This window comes from Urocampus carinirostris, chromosome 17 (genome assembly GCF_059441175.1).
Source record: "Urocampus carinirostris isolate Australia breed hairy pipefish chromosome 17, RoL_Ucar_1.0, whole genome shotgun sequence".
In the NCBI taxonomy this organism is placed as follows: domain Eukaryota; kingdom Metazoa; phylum Chordata; class Actinopteri; order Syngnathiformes; family Syngnathidae; genus Urocampus; species Urocampus carinirostris.
In genome coordinates, this window is record NC_142365.1 from 33,318,001 (window position 1) to 33,336,942 (window position 18,942).

Below are 18,942 nucleotides of genomic sequence, written 5' to 3' on the forward strand. Positions count from 1 at the left end.
AAGTGGAAAGACTGTTTGACCAACACATTGAACATCAGTTTCAGGCACCGCGAATAAAAATAGTGTGATAATTTCATAAAATCTAATGACTTGTCATATGTCATTCGTAGCACTGGTAATCTTGTGGTAAAGTGCCGGCAATCACACATCAACTACTCGTTTTCGATCCCCGTTGCATTGGATGTTTTGCAATTTATCTTTATGGAGTTAATCAGTAATTGCTAAAATAAAAGTCTGGAAAATACAGTATTTATCAACACTTGGCCGACTTCCAATGACCTCATTTACGTTTTACCAAGAAAAAGGCGATCTAATGGGGAGAAGTGACAATTGAATTATGCGCACGTCAGCCTTTCTGTTTGTTCACAGGATTTAATTGCCCTGATGTCCCAAAAATAAATATTTTATCAGGAACACTTAACAACTAGTATTTACCTGAATTCGTTGAGCCCGTCCACCATGCGGCTGAATGCCATGGCCCTTTGGCTGGGATCAGCTGACTGTTGGCCCATCTTCACAGCCTTGGGGGTATGATGCACACATGGACATACACTTTTTAGAGACATGCCAACACGAGCTTTTTGATGTGCTATGATGTCGAGTAAAAGTCCAGAAACACGACACTGCCAAGTAAACAGTATTTGTGAGTTACATTTGGCTACAGGTCATTGGAAAATTACAGCTTCTAGTTGGATTTTTATGGCACTGGATGAAACATTAGTATATAATATATATATATAATTTCCTTGTATTGTCATTCTGTGTAACAATGTACACAAAACGAAATGTCGATTGCACCTGACCCGTTGTAGCGAGCCGATGCAGCCGCAGCCAACAGAGGGCGCCGCCGACCACTTTTTAAGTCTTAGGAATGACTCGGCCGGGGCGCGAACCCGAACCTCCCAGTCTCAAAGCGGGCGCCTTACCATCTAGGCTATACATACTAATGACCAGTAAAGAACGAAATTGCTATCTCATACCACTTAGGGCTGCAATAATGACGATTGAAATCGTTGACTAGTCACAGACCATTGAGACAATTAGTCACAATTAGTCAAATTGTTGGATAATTAATGTTTTCTTAAATTAAGCATGAAGTTGATTAAATTACGTGGCAATTGATACTAAACAAGAACAATTGGTAAAATGTAAAACATATTTTATTGAACATACAGCAGATATATACAAAAAATTAATAAAAAGGAAAGATTTACATCAAGTAAATGTGTGGCCCCCCGAGTTAAAATGAGTTTGACACCCCTGCTATAAACTAAGAACAGGCTCATTAGAAGAAGTAGAACAGTAAATCAAACAAATATCTGCATTGTGTGAGGAACATTAGTGGTCAACTGCAAAGACTGCAAAAAAATAGCTTAATAATTCTTAATAGTTTAAAATCCAACTGTTTTACATCTGAAGTATTGTTTTTAAGTAATTAAAAACTGATTTTTTTTTTCTTTGGACTGCATGTATTTAACTTAAAATACAATAGAAAGGCACAGTCTGGCATAACATTCAAGCTCTTTTATAGTGAGATATACGCGTATAAAATGTACAATGCATTTCATTAAAACCGTTTCGGCTTGAATGTTACATGAATCTTACCGAGGCGAGTCGGACTCTGTTTTGTTTAACTGTACAACTGATCTTTTGAAATGTTTGCAAATCACTTAAAACTGGCATGATACACAAGGTCTGCTTAGCAAGTACAGACGCTCCCCTACTTACGCAAAACAGCAGATACAAACATTTTTTTCAGGATGTCGAAAAATATCCAGACATTGCTGTAAGTTAGATTTTGTATTGTGTGCACCTTGTTACGAGTAGAGGACAGTGCTGTAGTGCCTCTTTCTGACTTCATGACACCCGATGACAAATATGGAGAAGCATGGTCATCGAAATGTTAAAGGGGAGGTGTCAATGCCAAATGCCGAAATGGAAATATACTATATTAATATTAATTCATACTCGTACTGACATATATCGAGAACTACTACCATCATTTTGCACTGTTATGACCTATGTTACCGCTTATCAGTTAATCAATGCGTGTACCTTTATCATGTATCAACATTTTGCAATAAATAATTCCAGTATTTACAAAAAAAGGGGGACTATTGCATGGTTTGTTACACAGGGTTTGAAATGTTTAAGTAAGTGTTTTAAGTATCGGAGATTCTTTTAAGCAAAGCGTTAACAATAAAAGTTAAGTTAATTAATTTCAGCTGAAAGTACAATTCGGATCATTATTATATTACCGTATTTTCCGCACTATAGGGCGCACCGGGTTATAGGGCGCACCCCGAAAAAATAGTTTTTGGTCCTATATCTTCCATACATAAGGTGAACCGGATTATAAGGCGCTACAATGGGAACGTCGACAAAACAGTCAGATGATACAGTCAAACTGATTACCCCCTTAACATTCCGAAAGCTTGCAAAGAAGCAAATACGTGTCTTAGACACGTGCGGATGCGGTGTCCCTACGATGTCACTCAAATGCATCATTTCAAATATCATTCGGAAGGTTAAAGTCTTGGGATTTAAGAAATACCAACCATTCCTTAGTTTCTATTTTTTTTTTTTCGCTCGTAACTTTACTGTGCATATGACAATAAACACTTGGAATTTAGTTTAATTCACTCAACTCATCAGAGCAACATCAAGATCGTTCTAAAACAAGAAACCGGGAAAATATAAAGCCGCATAGCTCACTTAAGTTCTCACGTTCAATAATGATACGCAACCATGGTCTTCTTACAACCGTGAGTGTAGTAAATCCAGGAGAGTAAAATACTTACAAATACAGACTAATGAAACATGTTTCTTTATGGCGTAGTTTAGCAAGCTTGCTATTCAGTCATATTTTTTGGCCAATTGCAGGGTTTGTTTTGGCCCTCTAGCCTATCCGAGCTCCGAATAACTTCAGCCAATAGCAATCGATTTAACTGATGATTGACAGATCTTTTTCGGCCAATTGCAGGGTTTGTTTTGGCCCTCTAGCCTATCCGAGGCTCCGAATAACTTCAGCCAATAGCGATCGATTTAACTGATGATTGACACATCTTTTTGGGCCAATTGCAGGGTTTGTTTCGGCCCTCTAGCCTATCCGAGGCTCCGAATAACTTCAGCCAATAGTGATCGATTCAAATGATGATTGACACATCTTTTTCGGCCAATTGCAGGGTTTGTTTCGGCCCTCTAGCCTATCCGAGGCTCCGAATAACTTCAGCCAATAGTGATCGATTCAAATGATGATTGACACATCTTTTCCGGCCAATTGCAGGGTTTGTTGCGGCCCTCTAGCCTATCCGAGGCTCCGAATAACTTTAGCCAATAGCGATCGATTCAAATGATGATTGACACATTGGTTAGCCAATGAAACGCCAGTATATAAATCCCAGCATACACCGCGGACTACTCCACGTTCGGGGGAAAATCGAGTCGGCGGCTGTTGCGTAAGTTGCGAGACCTTGCGATTTAATATTGAGCCATATATAAGGCGCACTGTATTATAAGGCGCATGGTCAGCTTTTGAAAAAAAAAAAAAAGACTTTTAGGTGCGCCTTATAGTGCGGAAAATACGGTATATTAAAAGTACAGCTATGATTTAGTTTACCTTTATTCTGTATTATTTTTTAATTTTATTTTTCGGTTGTCTTTTGTTTAAGCATCTGTGTGGGAGATTAACTCCCAAGGGGAGGATTGTTGTAGAAAGTAGATAATAACTAATGATAAGGAATGAAACTGGAAGCGAGCAAGTCTTGGAGCTGAAAATAGACGGACGTTGAACGTTTCTGGAACGTGTCTGGAACTTTGAAAGTGTCCCGAATGCATACAGAGCGTTCCCTTTCTGCCATATCTCACCTTTGCGTATATTTTGGGGCGACGCCCAACGACGTCCTCTCCAAAATAAGCCCTGATGTTTATAGCTGTCATTGGCACTTAATGAGGTAACTGGTATATCTTATGTATTGTCACTAAGATGGCCATTAGGGATAGTGTACCACCGCGTTCAAAACGCCTTTTTTGAAGCTGATATAAGAAAAAACAAACTAAGGTTAATCACCTGTTCGATGGCACTCTTGAGCTTGTTCATGTGGCTCTCAAAAAGCGGGAAGTGTGAGAAGAAGAAGTCCTGGAATCGGCTGTTATCCTCAGCGTTGGGCGACAGCGTGAAGATGACGCCGATGGCAATCTTCTTCTTGCGCGCCACGCCCAAGTTTTGCCCGCTGCTCTCATTTGACAAGTTGAAGCTCTCTTCTCCCGACCTGAAATAAGACCGTGGCACAATAGTCGGGTCAGTCTTGTTTTTTAGTATCAAACTTAATGACTAAAATAATAATAACATTTAGGTTTTTTCAGGGTAAAGATGCATCCATCTTATCTTAGGGAGGCAGGCATCTAAATTTCCACAACTTTACAGAGCAGTTTCCTCCTTTGGCAAATCCAGGTTAGTCTCATTTACATAGCCATGGAAACTAATGTTATACTTGCGAATAATATCACCCAGCAGAAGCATATAAATACCGAAAGTAGGTGACAAAGTAATGAGCCCTATGGAACGCCACAAGTAACACTAAGAGCCTCAGGAGTAATATCACCGTGTCTATTATGTCTTATCTGAGAGGTAGGATGTATACCAACATTTTTAAAGTATCACAACATAAACATTACAATAACTTGCAAAAGGTTTAACTTTTAGGGGTGGGTAAAGTACAGCCCACGGGCCATATAAGAGGCTTTTTAAACATGCCAGATGCTAAGAATAAAGTGATAATATATTTAAAATGGTTTTAATAAGTACTACTAATAAAAATGAGTTTATTTTGGGCTCATGTACTCTTTAGCCCTGTATCCCCAATATTAGAATAGCTGGCTTCATTTTTCTTCACTTGTTATTTTTAAATCAGGTGGCAGAGTATGTATTTCATCCATCAAGGTATTTATAAAATACAAGGGACATTGTGTAATATTTGACCATTAGATGCCACCGTATTGTTTTGTGCAATTGAAAACAATTACTTCTAGCACAAGGAAGAACACAGACTATGAAAACTCAAAGTGACCAAACTACACCAATTATCTTCTCTTTTTTATTGTCCAGCTTTTCAAGAGGATTTTGTTTTTTGGGGGTACAGTTAGCTATTAGATGGCAGACAATTATGTCAGCTACCTCTCGGTGAGCCTCCTGCTATGTTTTAGTTTACAGATTGTCTTCATTGTTCTTAACATAAAACGGTTATGACATTTTCTTTGCAACGTCGGTGTATAAGTTGCAGAAGAGCGCAAAGAAATGCCAACAGGTGCTATGTGGAATATTATCGCGTCCGGGAATAGACTAATGCAAGCATCCGAAGGTGAAAGCAAAAGCTCAGCTGCAGGCCCAGGCTACTGCTAACAGCTAGGCTAATAACTCTGCTAAGCCACCACTGCGGACAATGTATCTTTCTTTCTGGAACCACAAAGTGGGAAACCGTTACATTTGGGACAGTTTTATTTTAATCATCACGGAAATGTGGCTCAATTTGAGGACACCCTATTGCTAGTGGACACTTAGACAGCTGCTCTCTGCTTTCTTACGCTGAAGGCAAAGCCCTTCAATTTCATTTAATTTTGAATAATGACAAAAAAACTTCCATTCAACTACAATTATGTGTTAAGTGTTATTATTAGTAAATCTATAATTGTTTATATGTTACAGTTGTATACTCTCAGACGGTAATGATGTAATCTCAGGGTAAGTTTAACCAATAACCGCGAAGAAAGTGCATGTTTGTATGATGGTCGTATGATGGTTCTCCTCTTTTTGCTCATTATTCAAATCAATATTGTTTTATTTGTGATTGATTTTTATCCATAGGAGGCAATAAACAATGTACAATGGTATACTGTGTTGTTTTGCTTTAATTTTGAGTGTTTTAGAACCATTTTGATTGAGCAGTCTATTTATAGCCGGGGTCCTCAATTTTTAAACAAAGAACAACATTTTTTTAAACATATATTTAGCTGTCACCAATCTATCGCCAAGCGCTACTATTGTATCACCAAATTCTCTTTTATTTTTAGTCAAACATCTCACATGCTCCTACGTTTTTTTTTGTATTCACTGCATGTGCTTTGTGTGTGTTAAGAGAGAGGGGAAAAAGTTTTGCTTCGGGAGACAGCGCAGATTGGCTGTTGCCTGAGTGACATGGTATTATGGGCTGGCATGTTTATGACAACGATGCGCTGATTGGCTGAGAGAGCGTAAACGCTGCTAGCTTGACTTGACCGACCACAAGTCTGTTTACGTGCAACAAGTGGAAGAGCTAATCCGACAAAAATGGCGTGCTCAACAATGACTAAAAGACGAAAAGTGGACAATGAAGACCACTGTTTTAATGAGGAATGGACTGACAAATATGCCACCTGCAAGTACAAAACCAATGTGCTTAATATGTTTAAAGACGGTTGCTGTAATAAAGTGAAAATATGAAGCACCATTATGATAAAGAGCATATCGCTTTTGAAAAGAAGTTTACTCATATTTCAGACATGAGAAGACCAGAAATTGACAGTTTGAAGCAGTCATTTAAACAGTCCAGTATGGTTATTGTTAAATCTATGACACAAGGGCAGCAACAGCTCAGGAGTTAAATCGCTCGTCTTGGGATCAAGAGGTCACTCCTCCGAGTTATATGTCGAAGTGTCCTTGGGCAAGACACTGAATCAATAATGCCCCCGATAGCAGGTTGTTGCCTTGCATGGCTGACGCTGCTATCGGTTAGTTAGTGTGTAAAAGGGAAAAGTGTGAAGCACATTGTAATGGGCTTTGAGAGGTCTTCATCGACTTGAAAAGCGCTACATAAATGCAGACCATTTACATTTAACAACAAATTGCAATAGAGTGCTCATTCGGAGTGTCGTGGGTATTGGCCAAACATAAGAAGCCTTTCTCTGATGGAGAAATAACGAAAGAGTGTATGACTGAGGTGATGGCAGTGTTTCGAAGGTAAAGTTTAGTTTGAACATTTTTTATTGTTTTGAAGGAAAAGACAAAGGGGAAAGCAAAAATCAAACAAATCCCACTCTCGGATTCATCAACCACAAGACGCACTGAAGTACTGGCTGATGATGTGACGAAACAGCCTTATGATGATGGCAAAAGAAATGCTGAATTTTGAGTTTGGACCAAAGAGAACCAACTTCACCTCTGTTGACTTACCTTGTACAAGACCATCATAATAAATGGACCTATGCTTGTTTAAAAAGAACAATTGTGAACCTTTAAGATTTGTACTTAAAGACCCCTGATTTATAGCATGGGCTTAACCAACCTGTTTTAGGGTTCTCAAGCACCCCCAAATTCAACCCCAAAACCCCTAGAAATTACATAATTTTTAATCTTCCTTCCCCTAATAAAGGACAGGATAGGCATAAATGTGATGAAAAACGTTTGCTTTATATATATATTTTTTTTTTTAAGTTAAACTAAAATTAAAACATGAACAATGCAGCGTCAGAAACACTGATGCCGTGAAATGTTTCAGTACATTTGATTTCTAGGACGCTTTCGATATAATTTTGTAGTATTTCTGTTTTGTTTTGTATTTTTGTAGAATTTTGTGCAGTCACACATTTGAAGTATTTTGTACAATTTCCATAGTAGTTTTTGTAGTATATCTTCTTGTAGTATTTCTGACATATGTATGTGGCAGTATTTTTGTTGTATAGTATTAGTGTTTTTCTAGTATTTCTAAACTAGTGTTGTTGTAGTATTTCTTTAGTAATTTTTAACATTACTGTAGATGTATTTTTGTTGTAATATTTCTGTAATGGTATTTTTGTAGTATTTTTCTTATCAGGATAAAGACAAAATAATGCATAATCTGTGAATTTCCCTGCGGGGATGAATAAAGTATCTATCTATTTATCTATAAGGTCCCAGTTTTTAGGCACCAAATTAGGTTTTGTATTAATTCTGTAGTAGTTTTGAAGTATTTCTGTAGTAGTGTATTTGTTGCAGACACACAAAGTGACAATGGGGACAAAGTTGGCAACAATAAACATTTTATTAGTAGTATACAGGGAGTGCAGAATTATTAGGCAAGTTGTATTTTTGAGGATTAATTTTATTATTGAACAACAACCATGTTCTTAATGAACCCAAAAGTCTCATTAATATCAAAGCTGAATATTTTGGAAGTTGGAGTAGGGCTTTTTTAGTTTTAGCTATTTTAGGAGGATATCTGTGTGTGCAGGTGACTATTATTGTGCATAATTATTAGGCAACTTAACAAAAAACAAATGTATACCCATTTCAATTATTTATTTTCATCAGGGAAACCAATATAACAGCTCAACATTCACAAATATACATTTCTGACATTCAAAAACAAAACAAAAACAAATCAGTGACCAATATAGCCACCTTTCTTTGCAAGGACACTCAAAAGCCTGCCATCCATGGATTCTGTCAGTGCTTTGATCTGTTCACGATCAACATTGCGTGCAGCAGCAACCACAGCCTCCCAGACACTGTTCAGAGAGGTGTACTGTTTTCCCTCCTTGTAAATCTCACATTTGATGAGGGACCACAGGTTCTCTATGGGGTTCAGATCAGGTGAACAAGGAGGCCATGTCATTAGTTTTTCTTCTTTTAGACCCTTTCTTGCCAGCCAACTTGTGGAGTACTTGGATGCGTGTGATGGAGCGTTGTCCTGCATGAAAATCATGTTTTTCTTGAAGGATGCGGACTTCTTCCTGTACCACTGCTTGAAGAAGGTGTCTTCCAGAAACTGGCAGTAGGACTGGGAGTTGAGCTTGAGTCCATCCTCAACCCGAAAAGGCCCCACAAGCTCATCTTTGATGATACCAGTCCATACCAGTACCCCACCTCCACCTTGCTGGCGTCTGAGGCGGACTGGAGCTCTCTGCCCTTTACCGATCCAGCCACGGGCCCATCCATCTGGCCCATCAAGACTCACTCTCATTTCATCAGTCCATAAATCCTTAGAAAAATCCGTCTTGAGATTGTTCTTGGCCCAGTCTTGACGTTTCAGCTTGTGTGTCTTGTTCAGTGGTGGTCGTTTTTCAGCCTTTCTTACCTTGGCCATGTCTCTGAGTATTGCACACCTTGTGCTTTTGGGCACTCCAGTGATGTTGCAGCTCTGAAATATGGCAAAACTGGTGGCAAGTGGCATCTTGGCAGCTGTACGCTTGACTTTTCTCAGTTCACGGGCAGTTATTTTGCGCCTTGGTTTTTCTACACGCTTCTTGCGACCCTGTTGACTATTTTGAATGTAACGCTTGATTGTTCGATGATCACGCTTCAGAAGCTTGGCAATTTTAAGAGTGCTGCATCCCTCTGCAAGATATCTCACTAATTTTGACTTTTCAGAGCCTGTCAAGTCCCTCTTCTGACCCATTTTGCCAAAGGAAAGGAAGTTGCCTAATAATTATGCACACCTGATATAGGGTGTTGATGTCATTAGACCACACCCCTTCTCATTACAGAGATGCACATCACCTGATATGCTTAATTGGTAGTAGGCTTTCGAGCCTATACAGCTTGGAGTAAGACAACATGCATAAAGAGGATGATGTGGTCAAAATACTCATTTGCCTAATAATTCTGCACTCCCTGTATATTTACAATGACGGCACCGGACAGTACTTACACAAGACAGACCACAGAAATGGTCTCCCTATGACTTTAGTGGTTAAGGCTACGTATATTGTCATTATATTGTCACGATTGTTGTCTGGCGGTCTGGATGAAAAAAACCTGACGGCCTGCATGTAGCCCGCGGGCCGTAGTTTACCCACCACCACCCTGGCCCTGGGTGCTCAGCACCCCCAAAGTTCTGAACCCGAAGAGCCCCTAAAAAAATAGATAAAAACATGAAATATAAAATGTACATCGAGATGTCGGCATGTTTATCGCTGTTATTCTAAAAAGACTTACCTTCAGTTTTTGTCATTGATAATTAATTGCATGAAAAAAGTGGTCCATCTTTTTGGCAGCGGCGATAATGAAAATAATTAGTGAGCCTGCACTATTTTCTCACATATTGCTGAGGTATCAGATTAGTAGATACAAAAAATAATGAAATCAATTGATTTTTTTTCCTATATGCCAATTTTTTTAACCCAATGCAGCCTGCAAATAAATACGTTTTTCCAACTTTGGTTAAACTAGTCAATGTGAGCAAGCTAGCGCCAAATAACTCACCAGCGTGGGAAGACGCCATTCTCCAAACTGGTGGTCTGACTTCGCCGCCACCGCCGCTGGTAGCTGGATGCGTAACTGCTGGTCAGAGAAGAACCCGGAGACGGGAAGGACGTGATCAGAAGGCTGCTGAGGGATGCTGGTTAAAGAAAAAAATTTAAAGATGTTAATTATGTGTTGAATACTTTATCCAATAATAATATTTGTGATTTCAATATATTAAATGAATTAATGTAAAAATAAGTACTTTTATTAATGTACCAATTAGGGATGCAATGATTAGTCAATGTTGTTGAAAAAATCGATAATAGAAATATTTGACAATGATATTGATTGTCGCCAGACAATTTTCCAACAGAGAGAGGCATCACTATATAAATACAACTCTGCTGAGGTTCACGCATGCAGTAACATACATATACAGAAATGGCGGTGTCACATAACAAAGCTGGAGCATTTTATGCCCAATACAAAAGACTACTTGCAATGTTTGCAAAACCGAACTTGTGGATCATGACAGTAGATTGGTGAGGCACAAACATTTAAAAAGAACAGTGGAACAGTAAAACGAAACAGAGTCTGACTCGCCTCGGTAAGATTCAAGTAACGTTCAAGCCAATACAGTTTCGATGACATGCGTTGTGTTTATTTGGCTATAAAAGAGAACCTGAAGGTTATTCCAGACTGTGCTTGAAAAACAAATTTGAAATGCATGCAAAGATCAAATGTCAGATGTTAAAACTATTTAATGAGCCTGCTTTTGATTTACAGATAAAAAAAAAATTACCCGATTTTAATCTACTTAATTGTCTATCCCTTAAAAATGTACAGATATTTATATTTTATATATATATATATATATATATATATATATATATATATATAACATGATATGTTGTAAATTTAGAAATGCATTTGAAACTGGCAGCCTTTTGTGCCACACAGAAAGAAAAAGAAGCTCTCAGCTTCAAAAAGGTTTTAGACCCCTAACAATAGACATAGAGGCTTGGCAATGCAAATGCCAAACATAGTTTATGAGCCTGTCACATGAGGCTGTGTAGTATTCCTCAATCGGTGAGGGGGATCCGGTAAATGGCCTAAATTGCTCTGTGTTTGTGTAGCAGGGATGAAACTGGGCCTAAATTAGAAGCCCCTTTCTGAGCAGCAGCTTTTCAGATCTTCTAAATTTAAATAAAACATCCGCACCAGTCATTCCAGTGAGTCAGTGTGTAATGTCAAGAGTACAAGTTTCAAGTAGCTGAGTACCACTGTGCCGAAAATGTGAACATTTGCCTGCGTGGGTTTGTTAAACTTTTTGCTTTCTCTTACAGTAAGCGTAGTCAATGACAACCCATACTCTTCCTCTCGACACAACAACCAATACACACTCTCACCCAAATGAAAAAGTTGACAGACAAATGTTAGCCTGCAGCTTAAGTGAAAAAGTGCCAAACATTCTTGTGTAACTGTTCTTGACCTCTTTTTTGCCTGGTGAACATACCTGAACGAGCGATGCCGCTGTCCCGTTCGTTGTATAAATCTCTTCCAGGCATGTCCATGGGATGGCTGTGGCCTGGCAAAGAGATTGCAGGAAATGAGAAAATGAACAGATGACAATTTTAAAGGCCATACTTGGTAGTTTTCTGCCTAATGCTTGATTTAAACTGTAATCATGTGCAGTTCTTTATTCTATGCTCCATTTAAAAATGTGACTGTAGCCTGAGGCGTCTCAAGTATATATTTAGACCACATAACAATAACAGAAACATGCTGACCAAAAAAAAAAAAAAACTTGAAACAATTAAGCTATTGAGCAAAAACTAGTGTGTTTTCTGTTATTTTATTACTATCATTATTATTACTATTATCTGGCTCAAGCTCCAGTACCTTGTCTTTTTATTGCACGAATCAGGACACTCAAGAATGGTGGTCGTTCTGCCTGGGGGCGGACCCCCTAAGGTAGCAGGTCCAAAGATACTTGTATGCCGCACAACACACACCACATAGCAATCAGTTTCCCCATGAGCACCCAAGAAACTATGTTATCATAATAGATACTCTAATAATATAATATGCTGCAAATGTACAGAAATAGCAATAATGATAACGATGATGGTAAAATAAGTGATGGATGTAGTGATGGTGATGATGATAATGTGTATCCACAGAGCCAATGTAAATATGTATACTCATAAGTTATCTTTTTACATATGAAAACACAGGGGATCTAGATGTGGGAGGCAATTGTTAATGAAGTCCGGGGTTAGGACTTAAAAAGATTATTCTTCCTACTCCCTTTGGAACATGTACGATAACATTGTTCGTTTTATTTTCTTTTTTTGATTTGTTGTTTTGTTTTTGCTTTGTTATGTTATGTTCGAAAGTTTAATTAATTCATTCATTCATTTTGTGCCTCGCTTAAACGACCAATTCTGGCACACACACACAATTTACAGTGATCCCTTGTTTAACAAAAGAGTGGGGTTCCAAGATTAAACTGTAATCGGCGAAATCTGTGAAGTGGAAACCTTTTAGCGGTTCTTATAAAATACAGTTCAAAACATTTAAATCAAAGAATAAAACAGGCCCAAACATTCTACTCTTTTGAGTAAGACAGTAGACTACGATGTTTATCTGCAAATTAAAAGGAGGGACTCGCATCCCTCAAATCATTGCGGGATTCGCAGCATGCAGTTTTTACAAGAATTTCCGAATTTTATCTTTAGTAGGTACGAGTCTTGTCAAAACCACACAATGTAATAGGTTAGCTGGTGCTAACTGCCAAATTATCAACTGATAAAACAGGACACAAGGTTCATTTTCCAAAAGTAAAAATTTTCAACATGCTCAAAAGTGATTTCTATGCATAGTTCAAATCATCTGAGCTTTACTGTTCTATAACGTTCCCCAAAATTTAGATACAAAGTCGTTTTAGTAACGTTTGCGCGAGAAAGAGCATATGCTAACATAGGGGGGGGTGTATTTTCCAGCAAAACAAAGCACAGCAACACGTACCAGCTACAAAGAACTGGTAAGCATCCAGACTTTTATAAGCTTTCAGATCAGCACCGGTGTATGGGGATACTCCATTTACAAAATAATGGTACAGATGGTGTGGATTGAAGTCAGGCAGACTAAACGATTTATTTGGATGTGCGTATGTCAGGAGGAAGACCATATGGTTTGGTAGTTAACATTGCTAATGCTTTCCTTAGTTTCTCTAAATATCTCCCTTTGTGCTTTCCGACAAAGTGAGCCACTGATAGTATGGCTAGTGTCCCCTAACCGCAACGTGCAAGCGTGTTCATGTGTTTGGAGGCACCCAAGAGAAGATGGAAAGCATTACTCAGTGAATGCCCTCCATGCAAGTGAAGGAAAAAAAATCATTATCACCCACAAGAAAGACTATCATCCGGTTCGTAGCAATGCAACTGTGCAAGTTAGTAAATACTGCAACTAACACTCACGCACAGGTTATTTTTGACACCAAGAGAACACATGCTGCTTTGATCAGAAACATGAATGAAACCTACTTGTATGCGGCTGGTCAAAATGACCCACTTTGAAACTCCATTAAATTTCGTAACTACAAATAAACTCTTGAGAAAGATTTCCCTTTTCTCCACACATCATAAAAATGTTGACGGATCAGTCTTTTGATGAGGCGGCTTAAAACTTTAGAAATGTGAATTTCCCTGCGGGGATGAATAAAGTATCTATCTAACTATCTATCTATTTCTGTAATTTTAGAAATGGGTCAGTTTAACCAGCAACAAGACAGGCAAGTTATGCTATCTGCAGAACCAATTTGAACCAAAACACACATTGCCCCCCCAAAGATGGCCGCATGCTGGTGTCAAAGTGTGCACACACAGCAGAATGTGAAGAATTCAGAATCAAAGACATGCAATTTGCACATTCAGGTGTCCATATTCCTTTTTGTTGTTGTTTATAACTTTGCGTTGTAAGCGCAAACCTGAAAAAAAACAGGCGCTTTTGATGAGACGAAGTGGGCCCTGCTCAGAGAAGGCCCGTCGAGGGCTGCAGAGCTGAGAAAATCCTGCGCAGCACAAACAAGGGATGAAAAAGAAAGAAATAGGGTTGGCAGGAATGATGGGAAGGAGGGAGACGGACAAAAAGAAGAAAAAAAGGTTTGTTAGTGAACGAATAGGCAGGAAAGTTGTCGGGCTTCTGTCATAAGAGACACTAAAAGAGTGAGTTTTAGTCAGGCGTACACGCTAAAAAACAAACATTTCGACCTCTATTCTGTAGACTGGAAGTGGTTGCTACAACCTCATGAAAAGCTACTTTTCACATTTTCCGAGAAAACGAACAAAACAGAGCACCACAACAATTGGCCAACAATTCTTCATAGATTCCTTGTACCGTATTTTCCGCACTATAGGGTGCACCGGGTTATAGGGCGCACCCCCAAAAAATAGTTTTTGGTCCTATAGCTTCCATACATAAGGCGCACCGGATTATAAGGTGCTACAATGGGAACGTCGACAAAACAGTCAGATATTTCAGTCAAACTTATTACCCCCTTAACATTCCGAAAGCTTGCAAAGAAGCAAATACGTGTCGTAGACACGTGCGGATGCGGGGTGCGTACGACGTCACTCAAATGCATCGTTCCAAATATCATTCGGAAGGTTAAAGTCTTGGGATTCAAGAAATGCCAACCATTCCTTAGTTTCTATTTTCCTTTTCGCTCGCAACTTTACTGTGCATATGACAATAAACACTTTGAATTGAGTTTAATTTAAAAAAAGACCCATCACAGAAACATCGATATCACTCTGAAAAAAAGATACTGGGAAAATATCTAGCCGGAGTAGCTCACCGAAGTCGTTGTGTTCAATAATAATAATGTGCAACCATGGTCCTCTTATATCCGTGAGTGTAGTAAATCCAGGAGAGTAAAATATTTACAAATACAGTACAGAATAGTACAATACTGTTTACTCTATGCCGTAGTTCTACCCAACATGCTATTCACATTCATCTTTTTCGGCCAATTGCAGGCTTTGTTTTGTCCCTTTAGCCTATGCGAGCCTGTAAATGATAAAAAGGATCCGTCCCCTTTACCTCCGAATAACTTTAGCCAATAGTGATCGATTCAATTGATAATTGACACATTGGTTAGCCAATGAAAAGCCGGTATATAGATCCCAGCATACACCGCGGACTACTTCGCGTTCGGGGGAAAATCTAGTCGGTGGCTGCTTGCATTAGTTGCAAGACTTTGCGACTTAATATTGATCCATATATAAGGCGCAATGTATTATAAGGCGCATGGTCAGCTTTTGAAAAAAATTAAGACTTTTAGGTGTGCCTTGTTAGCGCGCCCCTTGGGGACTCCCTCGTACTGCTGGCTCACGTGGGCAATGACAGTGAGACCATAATGAACACCATGTTCAGACATAAGGGTGTCCATATGTGCACTTGGCACCAGGACACCCTAGGCCGTAGTTCGATGATCGACTTTGTCGTCGTTTCGTCAGACCTGCGGCCGCATGTTCTGGACACTCTGATGAAGAGAGGGGCGGAGCTGTCAACTGATCACCACCTGGTGGTGAGTTGGCTTCGATGGTGGGGGAAGATGCCGGCCCGACCCGGCAGACCCAAGCGTGTTGTGAGGGTCTGTTGGGAACGAGGAAGCGGTGTGCCATCGACACTGTGTATAGTGCCGATGGAGCGCTGCTGACCTCGACCCGGGACGTTGTGAATCGGTGGGCGGAGTACTTCGAAGACTTCCTCAATCCCACAGACACATCTTCCACTGGGGAAGCAGAGCCTGAGGACTCTGGGTTGGGCTCGCATATCACTGGGGTTGAAGTCACCGAGGTGGTCAAAAAACTCCTCGGTGGCAGGGCCCCAGGGGTCGATGAGATCCGCGCGGAGTTCATTAGGGCTCTGGATGTTGTGGGCATGTCATGGTTGACACGCCTCTGCAACATCGCGTGGACATCGGGGACAGTGCCTCTGGACTGGCAGACTGGGGTGGTGGTTCCCGTCTTTAAGAAGGGGGACCGCAGAGTGTGTTCCAACTACAGGGGAATCACACTTCTCAGCCTCCCTGGTAAGGTCTATTCAGGGGTACTGGAGAGGAGGGTCCGTCAGGAAGTCGAATCTCGGATTCGGGAGGAACAGTGTGGTTTTCGTCCTGGCCGTGGAACACTGGACCAGCTCTATACACTCTGCAGGGTCTTTGAGGGTGCATGGGAGTTTGCCTGTCCAGTCTACAGTGTTTTGTGGACTTTGAGAAGGCATTCGACCGTGTTCCTCGGGAGGCCCTGTGGGGGGTGCTTCGGGAGTATGGGGTACGGCAGTCTTATCCGGGCTGTGCTTCCCTGTATGCTCGGTGCCAGATTCTGGTCCGCATTGCCGGCACTAAGTCGGATTCGTTCCCGGTGAGGGTTGGGCTCCGCCAGGGCTGCCCTTTGTCACGATTCTGTTCATAACTTTAATGGACAGAATTTCTAGGCGCAGCCTTGGCGGGGATGGATTCCGGTTTGGGGGCCTCAGCATTGCGTCACTGCTTTTTGCAGATGACGTGGTGCTGTTGGCTTCCTCAGGCCGTGATCTTGAGCTCTCGCTGGAGCGATTCGCAGCAGAGTGTGAAGCGGCTGGGATGAGGATCAGCACCTCCAAGTCCGAGGCCATGGTTCTCAGTCGGAAAAGGGTGGTATGCTCCCTCCGGGTCGGGGAGGAGGTCTTGCCCCAAGTGGGGGAGTTCAAGTATCTTGGAGTCTTGTTCACGAGTGAGGGTAAGATGGAACGGGAGATCGACAGACGGGTCGGTGCAGCGTCTGCCGTCATTCGGACCCTGTACCGGTCCGTCGTGGTGAAGAGGGAGCTGAGCCGAAAGGCAAAGCTCTCGATCTACGTTCCTACCCTCACCTATGGTCATGAACTTTGGGTCACGACCGAAAGAACACGATCCCGGATAGAAGTGGCCGAAATGAGTTTCCTCCGCAGGGTGGCTGGGTTCTCCCTTAGAGATAAGGTGAGAAGCTCAGTTATCCGGGAGGGACTCGGTGTAGAGCCACTGCTCCTCCGTGTTGAGAAGAGCCAGTTGAGGTGGCTCGGGCATCTAATAAGGAGGCCTCCTGAACGCCTCCCTCGGGAGCTGTTTCGGGCATGTCCCACCAGCAGGAGGCCCCAGGGGCGACCCAGGGCACTTTGGAGAGACTATGTCTCTCGGCTGGCTTGGGAACGCCTCGGGGTCCCGTCGGATGAGCTGGAGGAGGTGGCTAGGGATAGGGACGTCTGGGCTTCCCTTTTAACGCTGCTGCCCCCGCGACCCGACCTCGGATAAGCGGAAAACAATGGATGGATGGCTGGATGGATGGATTCTATAGATTGTCCTTGTTGTAACAAAGCCATTTTCGCGGACATTCAAATAAGTTGAAGACGGCCCAGGGGATGTATTGGTGAGTTACCTCTACTGCATCTTGTTTCAGACTGATCGTGATGTTTTGATGAGGAGAATGTTTTGAAAAGATCATAGTATCTTGAATCCCAAGAGTTTAAGCATTCCAATGATATGTGTCATGACGCATCTAAATGACTGCTGCCATCGAACAGACACTATTTGTTTCTCAAAAGCGGCGGAACGTTAAGAGGGTTACGGTACCGTACGTTATTAAAACTCTGTTTACCGTCTTTTTTGGGAAATACATCATGTTTCAATACACATGTTCACTACATAACACACAACAGGTTGAAAACAATTTAGGGTGACTGAAACGACTTAAGTGATGTTTGTGAGGCATTGCTGTGGTTACCTATGTTCCCTTGGAGATTATTAGGGGTGGCATTTTGATCAGGCCTTAGGGTGTTGCTGCCATCCTGTGTAATGAACTCCAGACTGTCCTGTAACCTGGGCGAGAAAAAAAGGGGATTATCAGGAATTTTATGGCAGATGATATAGATCATAGATGCAGAATCATGTCCGCTTACGTGTTGAAGCTGCCATACACACTGCCTCCTTTCCTGGCTGTGAACACCTTGCTTATCATTAGCTGGGGCGGTGACCTGACACAATTGGGGGACGCCAATGAGACATAATATCAGGTACAACCTACTAACGCAAAGGCATGTTTCCTTCCTACCTAATGTGGTGTATTTTCAGTGTGGAGCCCTTGAAACTCATGGCCACCGATCCGAACATCATTTCTCCCAGCATGACCACGTCGGACGAACATCTTGAAGCCTGTAGAAGCAAGCAAGATTAAATGAAGGAAAAATGCCTTTCATATAAATTTTGTCTTTTAGTAGTATTATCGTGAAACGGTCAGCCATACTAGATGGGTTCAATATGATTTTGTCATGGGTCTACATAATTTTGTCGGATGTTCAAATCAAAGTAAAAGGTGTGAAATGTCGTTTTTGTGACTAAGAATTTTTTTGAGTAAAACTAAGAGGCAGAACCTCACAAAGTGCAATAGGATCTCTAGTGCGCTACAAAGCCTTGTCGAAATACTGGGCCATTTCCCAGTCTAAATGAGCTCCAAAGAAAGCCCAAAGTGTCCCAGAAAGACTGGCCGAAAATAGTGTACCCTTTGCAGGGCAGAGTCCTGACATTATCCAGTGCGATCTCCAGGAATGGCGCGGGCACGCTAACACACTTTGTCAATGACAGTCTGCTGTTAGCCAGCTAAAACAAGTCCCAGAAATCGCCATATTTGAACCCTGATCCACAAACCTCATGCTTTTCGAGC

The 18,942-nt window shown here is 41.0% G+C and overlaps 1 protein-coding gene across 3 annotated transcripts in view; it reads right to left on the reverse strand.

The window, feature by feature from the left end:
- fnip1 (folliculin interacting protein 1) overlaps positions 1–18,942 on the reverse strand; it is a 114,619-nt gene that overhangs the window by 62,856 nt on the left and 32,821 nt on the right. For 2 of the 3 annotated variants that reach the window (XM_088321258.1, XM_088321257.1), the window contains exons 4-11: positions 18,334–18,434; positions 18,182–18,256; positions 18,007–18,101; positions 14,190–14,273; positions 11,715–11,786; positions 10,217–10,352; positions 4,070–4,271; positions 436–521 (exon numbers count right to left, since the gene is read on the reverse strand). In XM_088321258.1, coding sequence (XP_088177384.1) covers positions 436–521; positions 4,070–4,271; positions 10,217–10,352; positions 11,715–11,786; positions 14,190–14,273; positions 18,007–18,101; positions 18,182–18,256; positions 18,334–18,434 — 851 coding nt within the window. The remainder of the gene's footprint in view (positions 1–435; positions 522–4,069; positions 4,272–10,216; positions 10,353–11,714; positions 11,787–14,189; positions 14,274–18,006; positions 18,102–18,181; positions 18,257–18,333; positions 18,435–18,942) is intronic. The other variant, XM_088321259.1, reaches the window with a different exon arrangement.